Source organism: Phyllobates terribilis, unplaced genomic scaffold (genome assembly GCF_046119375.1).
Source record: "Phyllobates terribilis strain yellow unplaced genomic scaffold, ASM4611937v1 Scaffold_8__6_contigs__length_399053987, whole genome shotgun sequence".
NCBI classification, from domain to species: domain Eukaryota; kingdom Metazoa; phylum Chordata; class Amphibia; order Anura; family Dendrobatidae; genus Phyllobates; species Phyllobates terribilis.
This window is the reverse complement of record NW_027362768.1, coordinates 375509529-375535704: the sequence shown is the minus strand read 5'-3', so window position 1 is coordinate 375535704 and position 26176 is coordinate 375509529. Positions and strand designations below refer to the sequence as shown.

Sequence of the window (26176 nt, the reverse complement as noted above, 5' to 3'; positions counted from 1 at the left end):
GTACAGCTGGTATAACCTGGGCATCTCCTGTATATAATTATATATGTACAGCTGGTATAACCTGGGCATCTTCTGTATATAATTATATATGTACAGCTGGTATAACCTGGGCATCTTCTGTATATAATTATATATGTACAGCTGGTATAACCTGGGCATCTTCTGTATATAATTATATATGTACAGCTGGTATAACCTGGGCATCTTCTGTATATAATTATATATGAACAGCTGGTATAACCTGGTCATCTCCTGTATATAATTATATATGTACAGCCGGTATAACCAGGGCATCTCCTGTATATAATTATATATGTACAGCCGGTATAACCTGGGCATCTGCTGTATATAATTATATATGTACAGCTGGTATAACCTGGGCATCTCCTGTATATAATTATATATGTACAGCCGGTATAACCTGGGCATCTCCTGTATATAATTATATATGTACAGCTGGTATAACCTGGGCATCTCCTGTATATAATTATATATGTACAGCTGGTATAACCTGGGCATCTTCTGTATATAATTATATATGTACAGCTGGTATAACCTGGGCATCTTCTGTATATAATTATATATGAACAGCTGGTATAACCTGGTCATCTCCTGTATATAATTATATATGTACAGCCGGTATAACCTGGGTATCCTCTGTATATAATTATATATGTACAGCCGGTATAACCTGGGTATCCTCTGTATATAATTATATATGTACAGCCGGTATAACCTGGGTATCTCCTGTATATAGTTAGATATTTGTTGCATTTTGTTTTCCTTTTGTAATGAATCCAGATCAGTTTATATTTTCTTCGGGGGGGGGGAAACATTTTCTAAGCTGATCTTTTATTTAAAGGGTTAATTATTTTTTTGCCATAAGACGGAGTGGCGCTTCTCCCGGGACTTAGCGCTGTATAATCTCCTCGGCTCGTTCTGTGCGGTTACTGAATGCTTCAAAGGAACAGCTTAATTAGAGAAATCCGGAGCTTTTTTATGTTGACATTAATAATAAAAAAAAAAATTAACTTTGCCGCCTGTGTGTGTTTTAATTGCTGCTTACGAGGCCCTCTGTGCATCCGATGAGATCTTGAAAAGAAAATCTGGAATTTGCTTTTTGCATATAAATGCAGCAGAGATGGATGAGTTTTACCTCCAGAGACCCCCGGAGTACGCTGCAGGGCTACAGTTTACAGATTAAACGCCCCCAACAGCAGCAAACAGCGTAAACTTGGAAGAATTCACATAACTTTTGGTAGAAACTTTTTGCTTTTTCCTTTTTCTTAACCTATATATTGGGGAACTGCAACACCAGCACGTCTGTAATATTCACTTTAAAGCCGTTTCATCAAGTGGTCCGAGACTGATTTCTGGTGTAAAACCTCTTGAAACGTCGCAACGCTTTTTCGCAACTTGTAGTAGTAACCTGGGGATGCAGATTAACTTGAACACAATGGTGGAGAAGGAGCCGTCAGCAATTCAGCCTGGGCGTCTGAGTCTCGGATTGCACCTGCTGTGCAGAGCCTCAGTCCGCACTATGCGGAACAGCACATCGGGGGAAAAGGGATTTTTCTATTTTATCAGTGAGGAATTGTGGGGGGCTGTGTGGACTAAGAAAGCACCATACTTTGCTGGGAGCACTGTAGGATCCTTATACTGTCTGTGTGGACTAAGGAGGCCTCGTACATTGGTGGTAGTGCTGTAGGGTCTTCATACTGTCTGTAGGGGGCTGTATGGACTAAGGAGGCCTCATATGTTGCTGGTAGTGCTGTAGGGTCCTCATACTATCTGTGTGGACTAAGGAGGCCTCATACGTTGCTGGTAGTGCTGTAGGATCTGCATACTGTCTGTGGGGGGCTGTATGGACTAAGGAGGCCTTATATGTTGCTGGTAGTGCTGTAGGGTCCTCATACTGTCTGTGTGGGGGCTGTATGGACTAAGGAGGCCTCATATGTTGCTGGTAGTGCTGTAGGGTCCTCATACTATCTGTGTGGACTAAGGAGGCCTCATACGTTGCTGGTAGTGCTGTAGGATCTGCATACTGTCTGTGGGGGGCTGTATGGACTAAGGAGGCCTTATATGTTGCTGGTAGTGCTGTAGGGTCCTCATACTGTCTGTGTGGGGGCTGTATGGACTAAGGAGGCCTCATATGTTGCTGGTAGTGCTGTAGGGTCCTCATACTATCTGTGTGGACTAAGGAGGCCTCGTACGTTGCTGGTAGTGCTGTAGGGTCCTCATACTGTCTTGGGGGGATCTGTATGGACTAAGGAGGCCTTGTATGTTGCTGGTAGTGCTCTAGGGTCCTCATACTATCTTGGGGGGATCTGTATGGACTAAGGAGGCCTCATACGTTGATGGTAGTGCTCTACGGTCCTCATACTATCTGGGGGGCTGTATGGACTAAGTAGGCCTCGTATGTTGCTGGTAGTGCTCTAGGGTCCTCATACTGTCTTGGGGGGATCTGTATGGACTAAGGAGACCTCGTACATTGCTGGTAGTGCTGTAGGGTCCTCATACTGTCTGTGTGGACTAAGGAGGCCTCGTACGTTGCTGGTAGTGCTGTAGGGTCCTCATACTATCTGTGTGGACTAAGGAGGCCTCGTACGTTGCTGGTAATGCTGTAGGGTCCTCATACTGTCTTGGGGGGATCTGTATGGACTAAGGAGGCCTTGTATGTTGCTGGTAGTGCTCTAGGGTCCTCATACTATCTTGGGGGGATCTGTATGGACTAAGGAGGCCTCATACGTTGCTGGTAGTGCTCTACGGTCCTCATACTATCTGGGGGGCTGTATGGACTAAGTAGGCCTCGTATGTTGCTGGTAGTGCTCTAGGGTCCTCATACTGTCTTGGGGGGATCTGTATGGACTAAGGAGACCTCGTACATTGCTGGTAGTGCTGTAGGGTCCTCATACTGTCTGTGTGGACTAAGGAGGCCTCGTACGTTGCTGGTAGTGCTGTAGGGTCCTCATACTATCTGTGTGGACTAAGGAGGCCTCGTACGTTGCTGGTAATGCTGTAGGGTCCTCATACTGTCTTGGGGGGATCTGTATGGACTAAGGAGGCCTCGTATGTTGCTGGTAGTGCTCTAGGGTCCTCATACTGTCTTGGGGGGATCTGTATGGATTAAGGAGACCTCGTACATTGCTGGTAGTGCTGTAGGGTCCTCATACTGTCTGTGCGGACTAAGGAGGCCTCATAAGTTGCTGGTAGTGCTGTAGGGTCCTGATACTGTCTGTGGGGGGCTGTATGGACTAAGGAGGCCTCGTATGTTGCTGTTAGTGCTGTAGGGTCCTCATAATGTCTGGGGATCTGTATGGACTAAGGAGGCCTCGTATGTTGCTGGTAGTGCTGTAGGGTCCTCATACTGTCTTGGGGGGATCTGTATGGACTAAGGAGGCCTCGTACATTGCTGGTAGTGCTGTAGGGTCATCATACTATCAGTGGGGGTGATGTGGCAGAATTCAGTACAGTATAGACGTCCTGAAGTCCTGTGCACTGAGTAATATTGAGGTGGAGGGTCCCAATCATGATATCTCTCCTCTATAGCTTTAAGGCCTTACATAGAAGAAAACTTCTTTCTCCTCCCGGACTGATCTTTCATGGGTAAAATCTATATTCAGTGAAGACTGATTTCCCCATTACTGAGATAGGAGATGACAATTGGTGCTCATAAAATTCTATGGAGAATGTGGGGGTGAGCTAGAGGCCGATACAGACATTCTCCTGCAAGTTCTCTTGCTATGACAGTTACGATTCTCCATAGAAATTTATAGGCACCAACTGTTATCTCTTATCTCAGTAAAAGGAAAACCTTTATTCACTGAAGACAGATATTACCCGAGAATTGAGAATTTTGAGAATGAATGGTCATTCTTGGAGGAGAAAGAAACAGATTTCCCTGGTAAGATATATTACAAAGTTTCTGTGTTTTACTTCTACTATTGGCTGCAACTTTTTTTAGAGAAATATTGTGGTTGCTGTAATGCCACAATTTTAGCACTATCCTCTGGTGGTGCCATCAGCCTAGCGTTACAGATTGCCAATCATTTCTACTAAATACCTAATTCTCCTATATACAAGATACTCAAGGCCGCTCCCTCCTTGGAGGCAGTTTCTTGATACCTTTCACCTTTTGTACTGACCAGCTGAGCTCCTATATGGTGACTGCACAGATTGGGCACCCGGACGCCGGCCCAGGTTTTGCATGAGGCCTGAGCTCGGGTTTCCCAATACAGGTGATGCAGGTAACAGGTGTGGATTAGACCAGTGCAGGTGAATGCGAGGAGCAAAGTGGAGCCTGGCACTGCTTTACCTAATGACAATAATGAGATGGAAGTCAAGGAAAGGTCAGAGTCCCCCATGCTGTCATCTAATTGTGTAGGTAACAGGGTGCTGACACTTTGCAGATGGGACACAGGTTTGTGTCAGCTGCAAGGAAAATATTCCATGAACAGAACTGATCGCGTGTCAATATCCTCTAACACTGTCCCATGGAAGTCAATGTTCCCAGCAGCTGTTCTCCAGCATTATATGGACATGGATGTGAAAACTAAACCAGCGCTGGTGGTCTCCAAACTGTATTTTCTTGACTATGATGTAACTACAACTCCCAGTCTTTACTTGTTGGGAAATGCTGATAGTTGTAGTTTTGCAAAGTGTTTTGGTGTGTTACAGCAGGATTTTCATGCCCCTCTGCCCAGGGCAAAAACAAGGGGCATTTATCTGCATTGTCACCTGGTAAACTACTGTATTCCCAGTGTCTATGGAAATCATAACATTACTGTATTTATTTTTTTTTACAGTTGATACAAAGTTAGAAGTTTTTTGCAATATGTTTAATAAATAGCAATGCTCTAATGTGAAATTCATTCCTAGTGTCAAATAACCTGATACATTGTTGCTAACTGTCCTAGAGAGAGGGGTTCTGTGTTGTGGTTTTCTGCACTCACTCATAAATTGGGGTCAGATAGAGAAGAGTGCCCCCTATGGATTGAGTGACTGTCTTGTCAATACTTTCCAAATGTCTGGAAAGTCCAGGAAGCTCAAAGAAAAAGGGGAGACTTCCTGGACGATTTGGCGAAAGCCTTCGGGAATACAAGCGCCCCCTGGAGGTTTCCTATGGTCTGACGTCCAAACGCACATTCAGTGGGTAGGACAAGAGGGCCTGGTCATGGAGTAAATTTCTGCGGTGCAATTAGCGCACTGCTCTCCATAATTGTTCCAAAAAGTCTCCTGTTATTCTTGTGGAATTTACAGTGATTCATTCTGTGGATAATGACCACTTCTGTTCAGCCACCTATGGGTTGTAGCGGTGGTCGAGACCAGGACCACCTCATTTCCATTGTGGAGGGGTGCGGAGATTGAGGGCTCAGCTGTTACTGCGCCAGTCTCTTATTTCCTCATAGTCTAAACTCTTTGTTAAAGTCCTTCTTTTTTTCTTTTTTTTTTCTACCAGTAACTAATTATTTTTTCTGTCTCTTTGATGAAAGTTGACGTTCTGGTAGAAAACTTCAGTGTTTCGTTTTTGTCATTTGTGATTGTTGGAAATGGGAAAAAGCAAACATAATTTACAGCAGATATTTTCTGCCAAACTTCATTACTCAGAGTGCGGAGCTGTGCGGGGGGTCTGACAGCACGGGGGTCTGACAGCATGCGCTCCGCTAATTCATGCAGAGGGCGGCACAGTGGTTAGCACTGCAGCCTTGCAGCGCTGGGGTCCTGGGTTCAAATCCCACCAAGGACAACATCTGCAAGGAGTTTGTATGTTCTCCCCGTGTTTGCGTGGGTTTCCTACGGGTTCTCCGGTTTCCTCCCACACTCCAAAGACATTCTGATAGGGAATCTAGATTGTGAGCCCCGATGGGGACAGCGATGATAATGTATGTAAAGCGCTGCGGAATATGTTAGCGCTATATAAAAATAAAGATTATTATTAATATTATTTTCTGCCGTTCAGACATTTACGACATCCGGTTGACAGATATTTAGGTTATGGGCTAAACCCAAAAATGACAAATTGGGGGGGGGGGGCTTATACAATGATGGAGAGGGCTCCAAAATGGGCAACTATGGGCAATTTTGATTACAGTTGAGGCTTGTATAAAAGTATATAGACCCCAGCCATCGTCTCCATCCGTACTTGTTGACCGTCTCGGCACAAAGCATGCCATTATATGGAGCCGTGTGCTGCTCTTCTAGGATGTTTTTTTTTTCCAATGAAACCATGGCACTTGGCCACAGGAATCTTGTGCATTCAGCCTGAGATCATTACTGAGGTCACTAGTGACAGTGGGGTACTGCTAATAACTGCAGACCGCATATTAGTGGGGGTCCCTCTCCTCCTTCCCCTGCTCAAGTTTCAATGACAATGCAGATACACTTGAACACAATGGTGGGGGAGGAAGCCGCGGACAATTCATCCTGTGCGTCTGAGTCTCGGTGCAGAAGGCGCAATGATGTCACTAGATCATTGCCTGCTGTGCAGAGCCTCAGTCCGCACTGAGCAGAACAGCACATTGGGGGAACAGGGCAAGGAGAGTAGTTTTTTACTATCTATCTCTGCCCTTCTCTGGCTCTATGAAGCCAGAGCTGTCAATCAAAGAAGAGGAGGTGGAGATAGAGGGGAAAACAGGTGGGAAGGTGTATAGAAATGACTGGCTGAAGCACTGAATGCCTGTACTTGGTTTGAACAGTCATTCTGTGCTGACAGAGCCCCTTTAAGGGTACGTGCACACGATCAGTATTTGCTGCGGTTTGGACGGAGCGCACTTGCACTGCGTCCAATCTGCAGCGTCCAGATGTTACAGATTTGTAGAAATCCCATGTCCACTATGCGTCTCCGTGCACCTGCAGATCACCCGCGGAGACGGACATGCTGCTCGTGTTTCTAGACCGCAGCATGTCAATTTCTCCTGCGGATCCGCATGCATAGACCTAACCTCTATGGGGAAAGTCCGCATGTGGGGGAAAAAAAAAAAAAAAAGCCTCCGCTCATTAGCACATTGAGCGGAAGGCTCCGGCGGCTTCTCTGCAGCTTCGGGGTCGCAGGCGGTGAGACATCGTGTGCACATACCCTAACTAAGCGGTTTTCACCCACCACAACTAATATTACTTTGTCTCTAGAGTCCAGCAGGGGCTCTATGCTGATCCATCCCGCTTCTGGCACTGCCCATGGTAAGTTCCTGGCTGCTCTGCAATGGAAGTCCATGTCATGACGCTCCAGTTTTTTTTGTCGTGTTTTAGTTCTCGTTGGTCCTGTAGGGGCGCAGATACTGTCACACCGGGTTTTGGAACCCAAGGAGGTCGGGTGACTATTTTCTCTTCTTTTCTGACCTCTGGTCACTCATAGATGTTTCCGCATCATCATTTCTGGTGACTTTTTGGACAGGTGGCATCCATTACCATTCTGGGGCTATGAAGTGTGGCCTAATATGGATCGAATGGCTGTGTGCATGGTATCAATGACCTGGACATGGCTGAACTCAGGACCTGGGAGAGAGATTCACATACTTTTGGCTGGATAGAGAAAACATTATATAAAGTAACAAGGCCTCCTTTATATACGTGCCCGCATTGCCAACATGGCAGATACAGCCCCGAGGATGAGCGCAGCTCCTGCTGCAGCTTTATGTTCTTTACCCAGTGAAACAGATAATGTAGAAATGACTCCCCTGTGCCCTGTCTTGATTATGGAGATACTGAGCCATTTAGCCCAACTGCATTCAGTTTAATTTCCTGGAAGCCGAGCCCGGCGCTTTATTTGTAGATATAAATTATATCGGGCAGTTCTGCGTCTGCACTGATCCAAGAGAAATAATCATAAAGGGTTAACCAGGTCATTGCTGTAAAGCCACAATGGGTAATACTCATAGGATTGTACTGCCCTCCAGTGGCAGGGACTGGGTACAGCATCAATAACTTTTCAGGGACTTAGTATTGTATTTATTTTTCTCTCTAATATATCACCAACATATTCCACAGCGCTGTACAGAGATTGCAATCTGTCATATCAGTCCTTGCCTCAATCAAAATCTGCTGCTGCCGTCTCCCCTTTTCTGCTTGGTGCCAATCCAGCTGTCAGCAGAATTGAAAGGAGAGCAGCTTTTTTTTTGTTTATTTTTTGGGGGGTTTCATCCTCTATCCCTCCCTAGTTCTGTTTTGACACTTTGTTACATTGTATCAGTGGAGTTCTATCACCATGGAAACCAGGACAGAATAGCATTGATTCTCTGTAACAATCTGCAGCCAGGTGTGAACAGGTTTCCATTTACTGACAGCAAGTTGGGATCTTGAAAACTGGGGAACTGAAAAAAACCCAAAATGAACCAAATGATCCCTTTATCAAATATCTGTTTATCACATGTTCTCTCTACATTACACAGCCTGCTGTGGAGGATTACAACTCCCAGTATACTGCTGTAGGATTACAAGCCCCAGTGTTTTGCCATCTGAACCCTTCCTATTATCTTCCTTTTGGAGTGAGCTTTCGGTGGTCCTTACACCCATTAACCCTTCTGCAGGATTTTCGCTGGCTGGATCTGAACCGGTTAAGTGGCGCTTGCCTTATTGTTCGTGGCTGTTATGCCTCCGCAGCTCGTGACGGGAACATGTCAGCCTTGTTCACGTGTAATTAAGAAATCTTTTCTGATTAACGTGACAGCCTGTTATTAAACTGTCTCTATTTTTTTTTCTAAATTGTGAGATGTATTAAGTGATCAGCTTCGCCGTGCTCCTTCCCTTCCCCCAAAGACGCTCCATCTTATGTATTTACAGTGTGCAGCCCCTCTGCTTCCAAATAATGGACTTCTCCTATAGAGAACAGGTGCCCTATGCTGCAATTAGTGCACCGCCCCCATTGCCCCAGCACCGCCCCCATTGCCCCAGCCTTATTACATAGTTATGTCCCAGGTTAGTCATTTTCATTAGACCCAAATTACATCTCTATTAAACTACAACTCTCAACATGCACAAATCATGGTCTGATAATCCCATAGGCTAAAATTTTGGAAGGATCTGGTCAGTTTGACGCTCCCACTCGGTCACTCCAACACTCTGTTTCCATATTGTGACATATTGTCATCTCATATTGTGGACTGCGGTTCATTGCAGGGCAGCCAATTAAAATTAGGTTTCTGCCTGTTTTTTAGGAAAGGAACAGAGTCTCTACAATGCGTGGCGGTATGGCTGAGAAGAATCCTTTTACAGGGGAACTAAGAAGGGATTGCTGCCAGAAGGGGAAGGAGACTGATTTTGTCCAGAACTCACTCCCAGCAGCACAGAGGGGGCTCAGCTAACACAAAACATTTGTACGTCGATTGACGAGGGAGTAATTTTCAGGTTTACATCCCAAATCTTTCAACCACTCTTTACTTATGACTACTTCCACACGTCTGATTGTTTGTTACAGTGTGTCAGTGTAGGTAATGCTCTGTGAGCCTCATCCCAGCAGAATCACAGTTCTATCTTCTGTACAGTATTCCATAGTTTTATTTCTTAACTGCAGATTTTGGCACAAATTCTGCTCAGAAATCCACTTACAGTCTGCATCAGTGCATGTGAATTGGGTTTCCACAGCTCCTTCATGTGGATCAGAACTTTTCTGCCATAGAAATAAGCAGCTCGTCGATTGTGTGACCAATGTCTCCTATTCATGTGGGACTGAAGAAACCTAATATATGAACTTATGTATTCAGCGATATCTGACTCCACAGCATGCAGCATGTATACGGAGAAATGGTCGTTTCCACAAACTCTCCATAAATCGATAGTACAGGAGATCAATGTAAAATATCTTACAAGACAAATCTGCTGCTTTCTCCACTTGTAAGCCACTTCCCTCCACCTTCTGAACTCCTCATTCACTCTGAAATACTGATAAAACTTGCCTTGGTCAAAAGAAGGTGGACTGCAAGCTGAGGGATCAGATTAAAGCTGCCTTTTGAAGTCTATGGAGAGGGGAAGGAGGGAAGAGCAGAGTAAGAAAGACTGAGGCACAGGCACACAGATCTATTGGCCGCAGATCTGGAGGTGAATACACAGCTACACTGCTCATTACTGCTGATTACTTACCTCAATGCTGCTGCTTTCTAGTGAGGGTTTCACACGTCACAGCTGGATGCACAGTTACTTTGCTCAGCACTGCTGTATCGTGTCCTTCATGCTGCTGCTATTTTCTAGTTAGTGTGTTTGTTTTTAAACTGTCATCTCGGACTGAATTCATAGTAACATTGCATGATAGTTCTGCATGTGTCTAGTTTGTATTTTTCATCCCAGTGCTGGATTCAGTGCTACATTGCTCAGTACTGCTTTATAATGTCGTCCATTATGTGGCTTTCTCACCTCAGTGGTGGATTCACAGCTGCACTGCTGTATAAAATCCTACTTGCTGCTGCTGCCTTTTGGTATATGTTTGATCTTACCCCCAGCGCTGGATTCACAGCTACACTGCTCAGTACTGCTGTATAATGTCCTCCATGTTTCTGCTGCTTCTAAACATGTGGTGCATAGAGACAGGAGAGCAAGAATCCCTCATGTCTGTGTATGGGAGATGCTATAGCAGCTCATCTCTACCCACTAGCTCAGTAAAAACAAAGTATGAGATCCTGCATTTTTCACTACTTTACCCATCTATAGACTCAAAGTCATATAATGGCCAGAAGTAGTGATATTCCTCATTTCCGCACACAACAGGATACACTGCAGAGTCGCCTCACGTGATGGGTATGCTTCGCTCGAGTATTTCTGCTCCGTGTACCGGCATGTTTCCCCAGCCTCTTCCCCGCTGCTCCCATTATAGACGGGTTTCGAGGCGTTGCACGCTTTCCTGTCGCTCAAGATCTATTTTTCCTATTTATAACGACGTCTGGTAATTTTCTTACACAAAAGAAATTCTGTCTCCCGAGGTCGGAGCCATTTCTCTCAGTATGGAGCATTGCCTTTCCTGTATAGTTTATTATTTTCTGCTCTTTGCAGAGAGTTGAGGTTGGAGAAGTTGGAGAAAGTCGTTTTAAGAGTAAGGAAACTGCCAGAAGGTTTCTAGTTAATGGACTAAAAGTCCCAGCAAACTTTTCTTCAAAGTTATGTATATATAGATAGCATATTCAAGAGAGTTAAAAAAAAAACCCAAAAAAACAGGAAAACCAGCAAAGTGCAGATTTTTCACTCACCCTCCCCAGGTCCAGCACTGAGTCTTCACCACTGCTGCTGGTGTGATGTTCATGCTGCAGACAATAACCGACAACGACGGCGCTGCAGCCAATCACTGAGGTCAGCTGCTTGTGTCAGGCGGAGGCGCTGGGCTCAGTTTCTGGCTGCCGTTGCGTGACATCAGCGCTCCAGACAATAACAGACACTGGGAGCTGTGGTGGAGATTCAGTGCTGGACCCAGGGAGGGTGAGCAAAGCACATCCTGTTTTCTTATAACAAATTGCAGCTGGGAGACAGGTTTTGTGGTTTTGTAAAAACCCTTCTAATTGACAATTCTCTGGTAGATTAAAGCAGTGGAGGAATTAGGGGTAAATATCAATTGGCTCCTAGGGGCCCTTTCCTCAGGAAATGCTACCTCTGATTTTAGAAACCTGGGCATCTTCCCAGTTTATCACCTTGAGTGGTAGAGGTATGCCTGGCAGAATAAAGAGCTGCAGCAGCAGCTGAGCCCCCCCCGGCTCCTTCCCAGCTGTAACGCTACCTCTGATCTTAGGATCAAGACGCACAATGGACAGACATTGACTATTGTAGCTAGAGAGTAAAGAAGAAAGGACCCTGGTAGTAAAAACATCACCGCACTCCCATGTCCCGGGAAAGGCTGTGAACTGGTGGTGGAGGATACGGGTAAAAACTCAGTATACATGAAGCTGGTGAAACGTCTCCGATCACCGCCCCGATCTGAACATGATTCACTTGGAACAAATTTTCAATTCCCTCGTATAGTGGAAAATATCTCCGCTGTTATTTTTTTGCTGGTAGTCTGTTATATCTGGATTTTTTTGGGGAATTATGTATATTTTTATCAACCTTGTCACATATTTTTTTTTATATAAAAATGTATTTTTCAGGTCCTGTGTGTGTACAGTGTGGGGTGTTTGTTTTTTTTTGTTAAATGGTACAGAGCGACATCTAGTGGTGGCCTCAAGGTACTGCCTGCACCTTTAAAGCTCTACAGGATGAACATGATTAAATACATAAAAGAATCGAGTCCTCAACTCTGATAGACGAGAAGGGAATAGGGCTAAATGCCCAAATAGTATAATAAATACATAATGGAGACTGGGAGGAACACGGCCCTTGGCAGCCACTCGTGTAAGAATTCTAGTGATTCAGTGTTATACTGTAGCGAGGTACATTATACAGGACCCTGTTCACAATGTATCTTGTTAAGTGATTATATATAACTATAGACCATCAGTTTCATTCTTTGTGTCCCTGTTTTTACTGCGACCAGTATCTCAATAGCTTCCTGTGTCTGTACATTGCATTTTTATGGCTCTTCCAATGAATATTTGATTGTATGGGATAATGGTTTGTTCTCTATATTTATGCCCGATCTGTGTGTTTTATGGGGAAATACATAATGTATTTCATTCTGAGTCTTTTTAGGGTGGACGTATCTTAGGGTTTCTCCCCCTTTAGAGCTGTAATGGCCACCATATTGGGGGACATATATATAATTATCTATCTCCTTAACCTTCCAAGACTGCATAGTGAGCGTGCCCAGCTCTACCCATGAAGGTACTCTCATCTGCTGGGTGTCCCATCAGCACTTACGGCAGTAATAAGTGATTTGCTCTTTGTAAAGTTGCTGCACTTTATTTTTTTTTTAACCTAAAATTCAATAAACAGCAAATTAATGAGTTTTGGAAAACCTCATAGACTGTGGGAGGCGCGGTCGATGCCTTACTGATTAATTGACTCCTCTAATGCAATAGTAGGTACTTCCACCCCAGGCGCACAGCTGTCACTCATAGTTGGTGACAGCCACTTTCCCGGCTGTGAACTTGTCACGTACTGGATGACTTCTGTGGAGGCAAAGAAACAGGTTGATATACACAGAGAACAGCGCCACCTAGAGGGCATTTTGTGTCAACCAAATTTTGGTGCTTAAAAGGGTTATTCCCATCATAGAAAATGATGCTAGGATAAGCAATCGCCTTCTGATCTAGGGTCGGCCATATCATTGGTGCAACCAGTGCAGCTGCACAGGGGCCCGGGAGGTCAGGGGGCCACATCCACCTCCAAAGCAGGTGGAATTGTGCATTATAACGAGCTCTTGGGCTGCAAGGGGCCCATATATTGTTCTTGCACAGGGGCCTCTTCTGTCCGTGTCCGCTCCTGTTCTGATCTATGAGGATTTTGCCTCTGGGACACCAATCATTTTGGATAACAGAAGGGCCACCGTTCTGCTAGCCTCATCTAGCTTTCTCCTGTTCTCGATGATCAGTTGCCGAGTGTTCTTCTCAAGCACAGCTCTTGGCTAGTCCAATACTACAGTATGCATGCTGGGAGTTGTAGTTTTGCAACAGCTCAATGGCCCTCTTCGTGTGTTTTTTTGTTTTTTTTTGCAGCAAATTCTTCAAAATGGCTGAGTTTTGTGCAAAATCAAAAAATATTTTTTTTTTTTTTCTCAATCTATTTTGTGCCTTTTTAATGCATAAAGTCACCTGTACTGCTAAAATGTTGCAAAATTTTCGTAAAAATTTTAGGCATACATAAAATCATTCCGCGGGAGTATGGTATGGGGGGCTGGAGTACATTTACCTAAATAATGGGCAACCTTTTTAAAAGTTGCAATTGATTATTCTGCCGCAAACCTCTGTAAAACAAAAATCACCACACTCACAATGGTGCACATAAAAAAAAAAAAGAACTTGGGAATACACATAAAATAGATTTTAAAAAAGGAGAAAATTAAAAGAATTTGGGGCAAATCAAACATAGACTGAAAACGTAGAAAACAAAAGGCACAAATGCAATAATGAATTGGGCCCTGTAAGTCTTGGGGATGGAGCGACATATGATTGCAGGATCAGAATACACACGGTGGGTTTATAGCCCACCATGGAGGCTCATATCTTTGCATAAGAGCTGTATACACAAAGTGCAGTTTTTGCATTCAGTATCTTTACAAAACTGCACAATGGTTGCAATAGTCTGCATACCCTTTAGTTCTGCTTTGAAAGTAGACCGATTTCTTTTGTTGTGCAGCAAAGCTTGAGTTTTACATAAAAAATGCTGAAAAGCAGCGAGCTGTAAAGTGAGATGGTCTTAGCGTCTCATCTGCTGACCTCTAGTGGCCAAAGTGAACACTGTAGCATTTCAGACTTGCATTCATTATCAGAATCTAAGTAATTTCTGTATTGTAGAGGTGCACACAGCGCCCCATGAAGGTATAATGTAATATGGACCCATAGGGACTCCCTGTGTTGCCATGTACGTACTCGTGAGCCCTTTTCAGCCGTTGTCCTATTAATAATGGCTCCTATGTCTTATAGTAGATTCCTGGCGTTTCCTGCCTGGTAATATATCCAGGTGTAGGAGTTAAGTCTTGTATTCTTCTAATATCATGTGGGAGGCAAAACTGTGCAGAGAAGTGAAAACCACGGAGCATCCTCACCGCACGGTGCAGTAATCATCAAAGCCAAGAAATAATGGTGCTTTACCTCTGCGGTCGGCATGGAGGCTGCTATAGGGACCACCAGCTCAGGCCCAGCTCCACTGTGCCACAAGGGGCTGTCAGTGATGACTATAGATGAAAATGATCCCTCTATTGTGACATCACTGTGTGTATTATCCCTGTACTGTGACATCACTGTGTGCATTATCCCTGTACTGTGACATCACTGTGTGTATTATCCCTGTACTGTGACATCACTGTGTGTATTATCCCTGTACTGTGACATCACTGTGTGCATTATCCCTGTACTGTGACATCACTGTGTGCATTATCCCTGTACTGTGACATCATTGTGTGTATTATCCCTGTACTGTGACATCATTGTGTGTATTATCTCTGTACTGTGACATCGCTGTGTGTATTATCCCTGTACTGTGACATCGCTGTGTGTATTATCCCTGTACTGTGACATCGCTGTGTGTATTATCCCTGTACTGTGACATCGCTGTGTGTATTATCCCTGTACTGTGACATCGCTGTGTGCATTATCCCTGTACTGTGACATCGCTGTGTGCATTATCCCTGTACTGTGACATCGCTGTGTGCATTATCCCTGTACTGTGACATCGCTGTGTGCATTATCCCTGTACTGTGACATCGCTGTGTGCATTATCCCTGTACTGTGACATCGCTGTGTGCATTATCCCTGTACTGTGACATCGCTGTGTGCATTATCCCTGTACTGTGACATCGCTGTGTGTATTATCCCTGTACTGTGACATCATTGTGTGTATTATCCCTGTACTGTGACATCATTGTGTGTATTATCTCTGTACTGTGACATCGCTGTGTGTATTATCCCTGTACTGTGACATCGCTGTGTGTATTATCCCTGTACTGTGACATCGCTGTGTGCATTATCCCTGTACTGTGACATCGCTGTGTGCATTATCCCTGTACTGTGACATCGCTGTGTGCATTATCCCTGTACTGTGACATCGCTGTGTGCATTATCCCTGTACTGTGACATCGCTGTGTGCATTATCCCTGTACTGTGACATCGCTGTGTGCATTATCCCTGTACTGTGACATCGCTGTGTGCATTATCCCTGTACTGTGACATCGCCGTGTGCATTATCCCTGTACTGTGACATCGCCGTGTGTATTATCCCTGTACTGTGACATCGCCGTGTGCATTATCCCTGTACTGTGACATCGCCGTGTGCATTATCCCTGTACTGTGACATCGCCGTGTGTATTATCCCTGTACTGTGACATCGCCGTGTGTATTATCCCTGTACTGTGACATCGCTGTGTGCATTATTCCTGTACTGTGACGTCGCTGTGTGCATTATCCCTGTACTGTGACGTCGCTGTGTGCACTATCGCTGTGCTGAGACGTTGTTGTGGGCACGATCCCTGTAATGTGACGTCACTGTGTGCCTTATCCCTTTACTATGATGTGACTGTGTGCATTATATATGTGATAGGAAACCAAAATTATTATTATATAATTAATATTACATTCTGATCTGATTTTTCTATTGATTTGAATCCTGTAGATTTAGGATCGTGTCTGTGATTCGGGACATTACACTTTTTGGGATTGCAGGGAATATTTACGTTGCTAACCCTATGTACGCTGGATCGGCCCAGAAATCTGTGAGGTTTTTTTTTTTTTTTTTATTGCTTCCATATTGAGTCACATTCCCTGCGCCCAAGATCAGTTCCATCAAACAACTGTTTATATCTATCAGGCCGTGTATGCAGCACAACAGCTGCGGCCTCGTGACTGACACCAGCAGACGCCACGTTCACTCTTCTGCCTCAGCTCTTATGTTATTGTTAATATTATTATTATTATTGGCTCAGTTTCATTTACCTCAATAGAACTGACCTGCACAACCCATAGACAGATGTGCTGCTGTTTCCGGAAGGAGGCGTCCTTGTTTTTCCAACCCTGCACACCTCATTTCTTTATTATTCATGTTGGAATGTATACTGAACATTTTCTTAGGGTATCCCTGTACTGTGACATCACTGTGTGCATTATCCCTGTACTGTGACATCACCGTGTGCATTATCCCTGTACTGTGACATCACTGTGTGCATTATCCCTGTACTGTGACATCACCGTGTGCATTATCCCTGTACTGTGACATCGCTGTGTGTATTATCCCTGTACTGTGACATCACCGTGTGCATTATCCCTGTACTGTGACATCGCTGTGTGCATTATCCCTGTACTGTGACATCACTGTGTGCATTATCCCTGTACTGTGACATCACCGTGTGCATTATCCCTGTACTGTGACATCACCGTGTGCATTATCCCTGTACTGTGACATCACTGTGTGGTATTATCCCTGTGCTGTGACATCACTGTGTGCATTATCCCTGTACTGTGACATCACCGTGTGCATTATCCCTGTACTGTGACATCACCGTGTGCATTATCCCTGTACTGTGACATCACTGTGTGGTATTATCCCTGTACTGTGACATCGCTGTGTGCATTATCCCTGTACTGTGACATCGCTGTGTGCATTATCCCTGTACTGTGACATCACCGTGTGCATTATCCCTGTGCTGTGACATCACTGTGTGGTATTATCCCTGTGCTGTGACATCGCTGTGTGCATTATCCCTGTGCTGTGACATCGCTGTGTGCATTATCCCTGTGCTGTGACATCGCTGTGTGCATTATCCCTGTACTGTGACATCACTGTGTATATTATCCCTGTACTGTGACATCACTGTGTATATTATCCCTGTACTGTGACATCACTGTGTGTATTATCCCTGTACTGTGACATCACTGTGTATATTATCCCTGTACTGTGACATCACTGTGTATATTATCCCTGTACTGTGACATCGCCGTGTATATTATCCCTGTACTGTGACATCACTGTGTGCATTATCCCTGTACTGTGACATCACTGAGCGCATTATCCCTGTACTGTGACATCGCTGAGCGCATTATCCCTGTACTGTGACATCGCTGTGTGCATTATCCCTGTACTGTGACATCACTGTGTATATTATCCCTGTACTGTGACATCACTGTGTATATTATCCCTGTACTGTGACATCACTGTGTATATTATCCCTGTACTGTGACATCGCCGTGTATATTATCCCTGTACTGTGACATCACTGTGTGCATTATCCCTGTACTGTGACATCACTGAGCGCATTATCCCTGTACTGTGACATCACTGAGCGCATTATCCCTGTACTGTGACATCGCTGAGCGCATTATCCCTGTACTGTGACATCGCTGTGTGCATTATCCCTGTACTGTGACATCACTGTGTGTATTATCCCTGTACTGTGACATCACTGTGTATATTATCCCTGTACTGTGACATCACTGTGTATATTATCCCTGTACTGTGACATCGCCGTGTATATTATCCCTGTACTGTGACATCACTGTGTGCATTATCCCTGTACTGTGACATCACTGAGCGCATTATCCCTGTACTGTGACATCGCTGAGCGCATTATCCCTGTACTGTGACATCGCTGTGTGTATTATCCCTGTACTGTGACATCGCTGTGTGCATTATCCCTGTACTGTGACATCGCTGTGTGCATTATCCCTGTACTGTGACATCGCTGTGTGCATTATCCCTGTACTGTGACATCGCTGTGTGCATTATCCCTGTACTGTGACATCGCTGTGTGCATTATCCCTGTACTGTGACATCGCTGTGTGCATTATCCCTGTACTGTGACATCGCTGTGTGCATTATCCCTGTACTGTGACATCGCTGTGTGCATTATCCCTGTACTGTGACATCGCTGTGTGCATTATCCCTGTACTGTGACATCGCTGTGTGCATTATCCCTGTACTGTGACATCGCTGTGTGCATTATCCCTGTACTGTGACATCATTGTGTGCATTATCCCTGTTCTGTGACATCACTGTGGATTATCCCTGTACTGTGACATCACTGCGGGCATTATCCCTGTACTGTGACATCACTGCGGGCATTAACCCTGTACGGTGACATCACTGTGGGCATTATCCCTGTACGGTGACATCACTGTGGGCATTAACCCTGTACGGTGACATCACTGTGTGCATTATCCCTGTACGGTGACATCAATGTGTGCATTAACCCTGTACTGTGACATCAATGTGTGCATTAACCCTGTACGGTGACATCACGGCGTGCATTATCTCTGTACGGTGACATCACGGCGTGCATTATCTCTGTACGGTGACATCACGGCGTGCATTATCTCTGTACGGTGACATCACGGCGGGCATTAACCCTGTACGGTGACATCACGGCGGGCATTAACCCTGTACGGTGACATCACGGCGGGCATTATCCCTGTACGGTGACATCACGGAGGGCATTATCCCTGTACTGTGACATCACTGCGGGCATTAACCCTGTACGGTGACATCACTGTGGGCATTATCCCTGTACGGTGACATCACTGTGGGCATTAACCCTGTACGGTGACATCACTGTGTGCATTATCCCTGTACGGTGACATCAATGTGTGCATTAACCCTGTACTGTGACATCAATGTGTGCATTAACCCTGTACGGTGACATCACGGTGTGCATTATCTCTGTACGGTGACATCACGGCGTGCATTATCTCTGTACGGTGACATCACGGCGTGCATTATCTCTGTACGGTGACATCACGGCGGGCATTAACCCTGTACGGTGACATCACGGCGGGCATTAACCCTGTACGGTGACATCACGGCGGGCATTATCCCTGTACGGTGACATCACGGAGGGCATTATCCCTGTACGGTGACATCACGGCGGGCATTATCTCTGTACGGTGACATCAATGTGTGCATTATCCCTGTACGGTGACATCCTGGAGCTGTGACAGCGGTGTTACCCCTGACTTCTGACATCACTGTGTGCATTATTCCTATGCATTTTGCATTACAGACATAATCAGAAGCTTTTCATTTTCTCACCTTACTGCCCCATTCTTGGCATTGTGGGGCCCCATTCCCAGTTTTGCTATAGGGCCCCATGGTTACTTTTTTTCCGCCCCTGACAGTGGCAGTTTACACTGTGACCCTCCACCACCAGCTTGCAGTCCTGTGTAAGGCTAATGAAGCCCATTTCTTCTGTAGGTAACTTTTTGGAAACTGCCCCCTTTGCAGATTGTGGAGCTGGTGTCCTTGGCATTGCAGACCCCACAGACCCCAGCCTGCAGCAGCTCCGAGGTCCCAGGGTTCTGTGTATTGCTGTGAGTTCAGCTCCCTGTGCCATCCAATCAGTGCAGCGCTGCTGTGCCCGGCTGCGGGGGCTGTGCGGTGTGAGCAGAGCCGGGCACAGAGCAGAGCAGAGCCGGCTGTGCAGTGTGAACAGCTCTCCAGCAGACATGCTCTGTGGGCTCAGGAAGGATCTGCACTCGGACTTTGGTGAGTGGATCTCTCTTCTCTTCTGATCTAACTGGAACACGAGCGATTATGGGAGTTAATACCACTATGCCAGGCTGCACCTTGTGCCATCTAGTAGGCAGCAGATCTGGCATTAACGCCAAGTTCAAGTCTCCTTTATTCTAACTTTGTGCACTTGTGGTCTGACTGCTGGGACTTGTAGTTTACTGCACTCAGATGTAGTATTTGCTTTTCATTGGACTAAGCTGATGGCATTACCCTGCCTGGCACTGGGTTGTATGTACAGAGGGCACCAGGAGCCATGCTGCCCCCTCCAGCTTACACCAGACTAGGGCAGAAAACTGAAGGAAAGCCGCATTGCAACTCGGCTCTGCTACATCTAGATATGACCACTTGCTCAGTGCCATACTCTGGTTCTGAGTGTTCCCCTGTGTCCGGCAGGTGGTGGTCCTGGACCCTGCAGGGTGTAGCTGTGCACTATGAGGGGCTTGTATGGCCAGTCTCCGTATACATTGTGCAGATGGTATTTTAGGAATGTGAGATATTCGGGGCGCAGGAATTCTCTCTCCAGAGAAATCATAAATATAATAGAAATAACTCGGGGTCATCTGTTTTGTGTCCGCCTACGATAAACTGATCATGGGGGTCCCAATAAGTGAGTCAAGATTGCTTAAAGGAAACAGTTCAGAAATAGTCTGTCTATCATAGTGCAGCCTGAAATAGCTGATAACAGAGAGCAGCAGCTTGAATCCACTTGTATATTAGTCTATACTGATAGTCTATTGCATTGGACCAGTCCTTCAATTTTGTATGTCAGATTGAGATCCGAGTAGTGATTCTACACCGAGTAATTTCCCCTGGGACCATTTATTGGGTCGCGCAGTCCCACTTCCCTGGGTCCTTTTATTGGGTCCTATGGTTCTCCTTTTCTTGGTCCGTTCTTAGAATTGCACAGTACCACTTCCCCCCTTCCAATCATTGCATCAAACAGTCCCACTTGCCACGGTCCGTTCTTATTGGGTTGCTCGGTACCACTCCCCCCCTCCCCCCCCGGTCCATTCTTGGGTCGTACGGCATCAAAAGGTCCATTGTGGGGTCACCCGGTACCACTCATACACCCCCCTCCCCCCCCCCCCCGTCTGTCCGTCCGCTCTTGGATCGCGAGGTACCACTCCCCCTCCCCCCGGTCCGTTCTTGAGTTGCGCGGTACCACTCCCCCTCCCCCCGGTCCGTTCTTGAGTTGCGCGGTACCACTCCCCCCTCACACCCCCCCACCCCGCCTCTGTCCGTTCCTGGATCGCGTGGTACCACTCCCCCCCCTCCCCCGGTTCGTTCTTAGGGTCGCGCGGTACCTCTTCCCCCAGTCCGTTCTTAGGGTCACGCGGTACCTCTTCCCCCGGTCCGTTCTTGGGGTCGCGCGCGGTACCTCTTCCCCCGGTCCGTTCTTGGGGTCGCGCGCGGTACCTCTTCCCCCGGTCCGTTCTCGGGGTCGCGCGCGGTACCTCTTCCCCCGGTCCGTTCTCGGGGTCGCGCGCGGTACCTCTTCCCCCGGTCCGTTCTCGGGGTCGCGCGCGGTACCTCTTCCCCCGGTCCGTTCTCGGGGTCGCGCGCGGTACCTCTTCCCCCGGTCCGTTCTCGGGGTCGCGCGCGGTACCTCTTCCCCCGGTCCGTTCTCGGGGTCGCGCGCGGTACCTCTTCCCCCGGTCCGTTCTCGGGGTCGCGCGCGGTACCGCTTTTCCCCCGGTCATTCATGGTAGGGGTTCTGTACATACATTACATCATGGACTATATCGGTTTCCGGAAAAGCTGGGTGACTACCAACGTCGGCCTCAGGGCTTACAATCTACAGGACAGGTCAGGCAGTGCACAGAAGGGCAGACATGCTGCACAGACCTGCTCAGGGTGCATTTCATGGGTTCACAGTGAGCTGGAGATCCTTCCTGATGAAGGAAGAGATGTGGAAAGGTGCAGCATGGTGGAAAGTTCTGTACACTATGCGCTCTCATGGCACCCCCCTCCTGCATTGATTAATGCATTAGCGTTCTTTGCTGGTGACCTGCTGTAATGTGTCCTGTATGTCTGTATACAGACTCCCTATATGTTTACCTTATCCGTACAGACCGCCCTCCCCTCCCCCGCACCTGTCCTCTGCTCACATGGAAAGTTATTGAATAGATTAGTTCTAGTTGCCTGATTCCCCATTCATCTTCCATCTATGGATTAAATCTATATTAATTATAAGCAGAACATTCGGGATTTATTATCCGTTCCCGCATCAGCGTACGGGGGGGGGGGGGGGGGGACACCGCAAATTCATCTGACCGCAAAAGTGACGATTCAAAGCTGTCACAGATAAAAATATTTTTCTTAAGATAAATTTTCATTGCTTAATTCATAAATATATAATTAGGTATCCCTCTCTCTAAAGCTGCTGATAATAATGCTATTATGCATTACAGCTGACACCATGCTTTACACTGCAGTTCTGCTCTATCATGCTAGGACTTGTAATGGCTGCAGTTTTGCGACCCCCTGATACAGACAATCTGGGACATTTCTATCAGTGATGATGCTATGATGATGGTCTGACCCTGGATCCTGGGGGCCCGAATACGCTCCAATAAAAGGACAGCGCCTGATACTTGGAGGAACCTGTGATCACATTTGTCTTGTGACTTCTCCCTATAGCAGATGCTGCACTATATGGCCATGTGCCCCGTTTCTACTGCACCAAATCGTGATCCCCATAGAAGCCCCCACATCCAGTGCCCACCATTGACATTGACTCTTAGGGCCCACTGTTCAGCTTCATGCAATCATGGCCGGGCCCTTGTGCGCACATTTACCTTTGCTTCTATATAATTAGTTTTGTCTCGCTTGTTTACTGAATGATTAGATGATAACTTCTTCAGCAAATAGTAAATCAAGTGCAATAATGCTGCTCATCAGCACCACTGCACAGCGGCCTACCAGAGGATTCTCCTGCTCTCCGGTGGGCCAGTCCGAACCTGCCCTCATCGGACCCATACAAAGCCCGTAGTTGCCAACTGTTTCTGGATATTCTGAAAAAGCAGCAAATCTCCTGGGTGTCCCACATACTCGCCCCGTCACTGTCCCTGAGCTTTCTCCCCCCGGTGCTGGACCACGTAACATCAGCCTGTTGCCTGTGGAGGCGCTCAGGAGCAAAGGGCAGTGCACGAAAGAGGAGAGGTCATCATTATTTGAACATCTGGCCTCAAGGTTACCAAGGAGTAGTTTGGGTCCTGGGGCTGTATTTTTTTCTTAAGACAGTCCGGTCTGGGGTCTAATTTTTGGAGAGACTGGTTTGGGGTCTGTATGTATATAACTAGCTTTTTTCTCTTTTTTTATAAAGGCAGGATGATCTTGGGTCCATATTTATTTTATTTTTGTAGCTTTTTAAGGGTGTCTCGGAGAATTTGTCTCTCTTTTTTGAGGGTTGTGCTGAAGGAAATGATTTGTACTGTGTCACTCAAATGCTGTATATCGGAGGTCAGTACATTTTTGTACAACCTTCTATTCATCTCTTTAGAAACCCTCTGATGTCTCTTATCAAATTTTGACAAATCTGGCACAGATCGGTCTTGGGTGAGGCTGGTGCAAACGAGGTCCCGGGTGAGGATGGTGCAGACAGGGTCTTATCGTTATTGTGCTCTGAACCTGAGCGTCCAGCACAATCATCTCAGGATGAACGACGCTTCTGTCGACTTTGAAACCATAGTGATCCATTACACTGGGGAAAGGGCAGTGGGTTAATGGGCAATTAGATCAGAGCTGATAAACGCTTTTTATATGATCCGACCCCGGCCTGCGTCCTCTGTCGCGTTTAGGAGTGAAACGTCTCGTCCGCCGCACTTATTACAGCAACGCTGCCAAGCGAGTATGTGACAGATGGGTATGAGAACTAATGAGCTGATGTGAGGAGCTATTGACGGCCATGTATTCGCTCCCTCCAGTATGGCGGCCATGTATTCGCTCCCTCCAGTATGGCGGCCATGTATTCGCTCCCTCCAGTATGGCGGCCATGTATTCGCTCCCTCCAGTATGGCGGCCATGTATTCGCTCCCTCCAGTATGGCGGCCATGTATTCGCTCCCTCCAGTATGGCGGCCATGTATTCGCTCCCTCCAATACGGCGGCTGTGTGCTAACATCCTCCCGTAGTGAGGCCTCCTCCAGTGTGGCGGCCGTGTGTTCGCTCCCTCGACTGTGGCGGCCGTGTGTTCGCTCCCTCGACTGTGGCGGCCGTGTGTTCGCTCCCTCGACTGTGGCGGCCGTGTGTTCGCTCCCTCGACTGTGGCGGCCGTGTGTTCGCTCCCTCGACTGTGGCGGCCGTGTGTTCGCTCCCTCGACTGTGGCGGCCGTGTGTTCGCTCCCTCGACTGTGGCGGCCGTGTGTTCGCTCCCTCGACTGTGGCGGCCGTGTGTTCGCTCCCTCGACTGTGGCGGCCGTGTGTTCGCTCCCTCGACTGTGGCGGCCGTGTGTTCGCTCCCTCGACTGTGGCGGCCGTGTCTTTGCTCCCTCGACTGTGGCGGCCGTGTCTTTGCTCCCTCGACTGTGGCTGCCGTGTCTTTGCTCCCTCGACTGTGGCGGCCGTGTCTTTGCTCCCTCGACTGTGGCGGCCGTGTCTTTGCTCCCTCGACTGTGGCGGCCGTGTCTTTGCTCCCTCGACTGTGGCGTCTTTGTGCTAACATCCTCCAGCGTGACGGCCGGGTGTTTGCTTCAATGACAGGAATCACTGCATTGCAATGACATTGTGACACGCCGCCGCTCTCCACGTCCTTAGACCGGACCCTGCGCTTCGCTCGTTTGCATTTTGCTGCATATTAAGTAAGACGCCATGTTTGCTCGTTTTCCTCTTCGTACAGGGCAGGTATTGGAATAATCAGCTTCTCTGAGCAGAATTTTAAAATTTACATAATTCAAGCAAAAATATATAACGTCCTAGATTTACTGAGCTGAATTATATTAACTCTTCCCAGACCGGGTCCTAGCGCTCAGCTTATTACATGGGAGACGCGTCGCAGCGTTCCTGAGAGCGGAAAAAACGTTTTCATGCTTCTGTTCTTGTTATAACAACCTCGACTGAACGAGATAATTGACGCTCAAGGTAAATTTATACATCTGCTGCTTTATATAATCCAACAGCTTCATATAAAGAGGAGGCAGCTACTACCTACACCAGAAAAGGCCCGGGTTGTACCGGCACAGTCCATAATACTACATACAGGAAGAGGTATAACTTATACCGGCTGTACATATATAATTATACACAGGAGATGCCCAGGTTATACCAGTCATACATACATAATTATATACAGGTGATACCCAGGTTATACCGGCTGTACATATATAATTATATACAGGAGATGCCCAGGTTATACCAGCTGTACATATATAATTATATACAGGAGATGCCCAGGTTATACCAGCTGTACATATATAATTATATACAGGAGATGCCCAGGTTATACCAGCTGTACATACATAATTATATACAGGTGATACCCAGGTTATACCGGCTGTACATATATAATTATATACAGGAGATGCCCAGGTTATACCAGTCATACATACATAATTATATACAGGAGATGCCCAGGTTATACCAGTCATACATACATAATTTATATACAGGAGATGCCCAGGTTATACCAGTCATACATACATAATTATATACAGGAGATGCCCAGGTTATACCAGTCATACATACATAATTATATACAGGAGATGCCCAGGTTATACCAGTCATACATACATAATTATATACAGGTGATACCCAGGTTATACCAGTCATACATACATAATTATATACAGGTGATACCCAGGTTATACCAGCTGTACACATATAATTATATACAGGAGATGTCCAGGTTATACCAGCTGTAGATATATATGATTATATACAGGAGATGCCCAGGTTATACCAGCTGTAGATATATATAATTATGTACAGGAGATGCCCAGGTTATACCAGCTGTAGATATATATAATTATATACAGGAGATGCCCAGGTTATACCAGCTGTAGATATATATGATTATATACAGGAGATGCCCAGGTTATACCAGCTGTAGATATATATAATTATGTACAGGAGATGCCCAGGTTATACCAACTGTACACATATAATTATATACAGGTGATACC

The 26176-nt window shown here is 46.3% G+C and overlaps 1 protein-coding gene across 7 annotated transcripts in view; it reads left to right on the top strand.

Moving 5' to 3' along the window:
• The window catches only part of GRIP2 (glutamate receptor interacting protein 2), a 335176-nt gene that overhangs the window by 266586 nt on the left and 42414 nt on the right, over positions 1-26176 (top strand). Inside the window, exon 1 of one of the 7 annotated variants that reach the window (XM_073644980.1) lies at positions 19927-20031. The exons of the other annotated variants lie outside the window; for them this stretch is intronic. Within the exon in view, the coding sequence (XP_073501081.1) occupies positions 19992-20031 (40 nt within the window). The 5' untranslated portion in view covers positions 19927-19991. Of the gene's footprint in view, positions 1-19926; positions 20032-26176 lie in introns of those variants that run through there. 7 annotated transcript variants of the gene reach the window in all.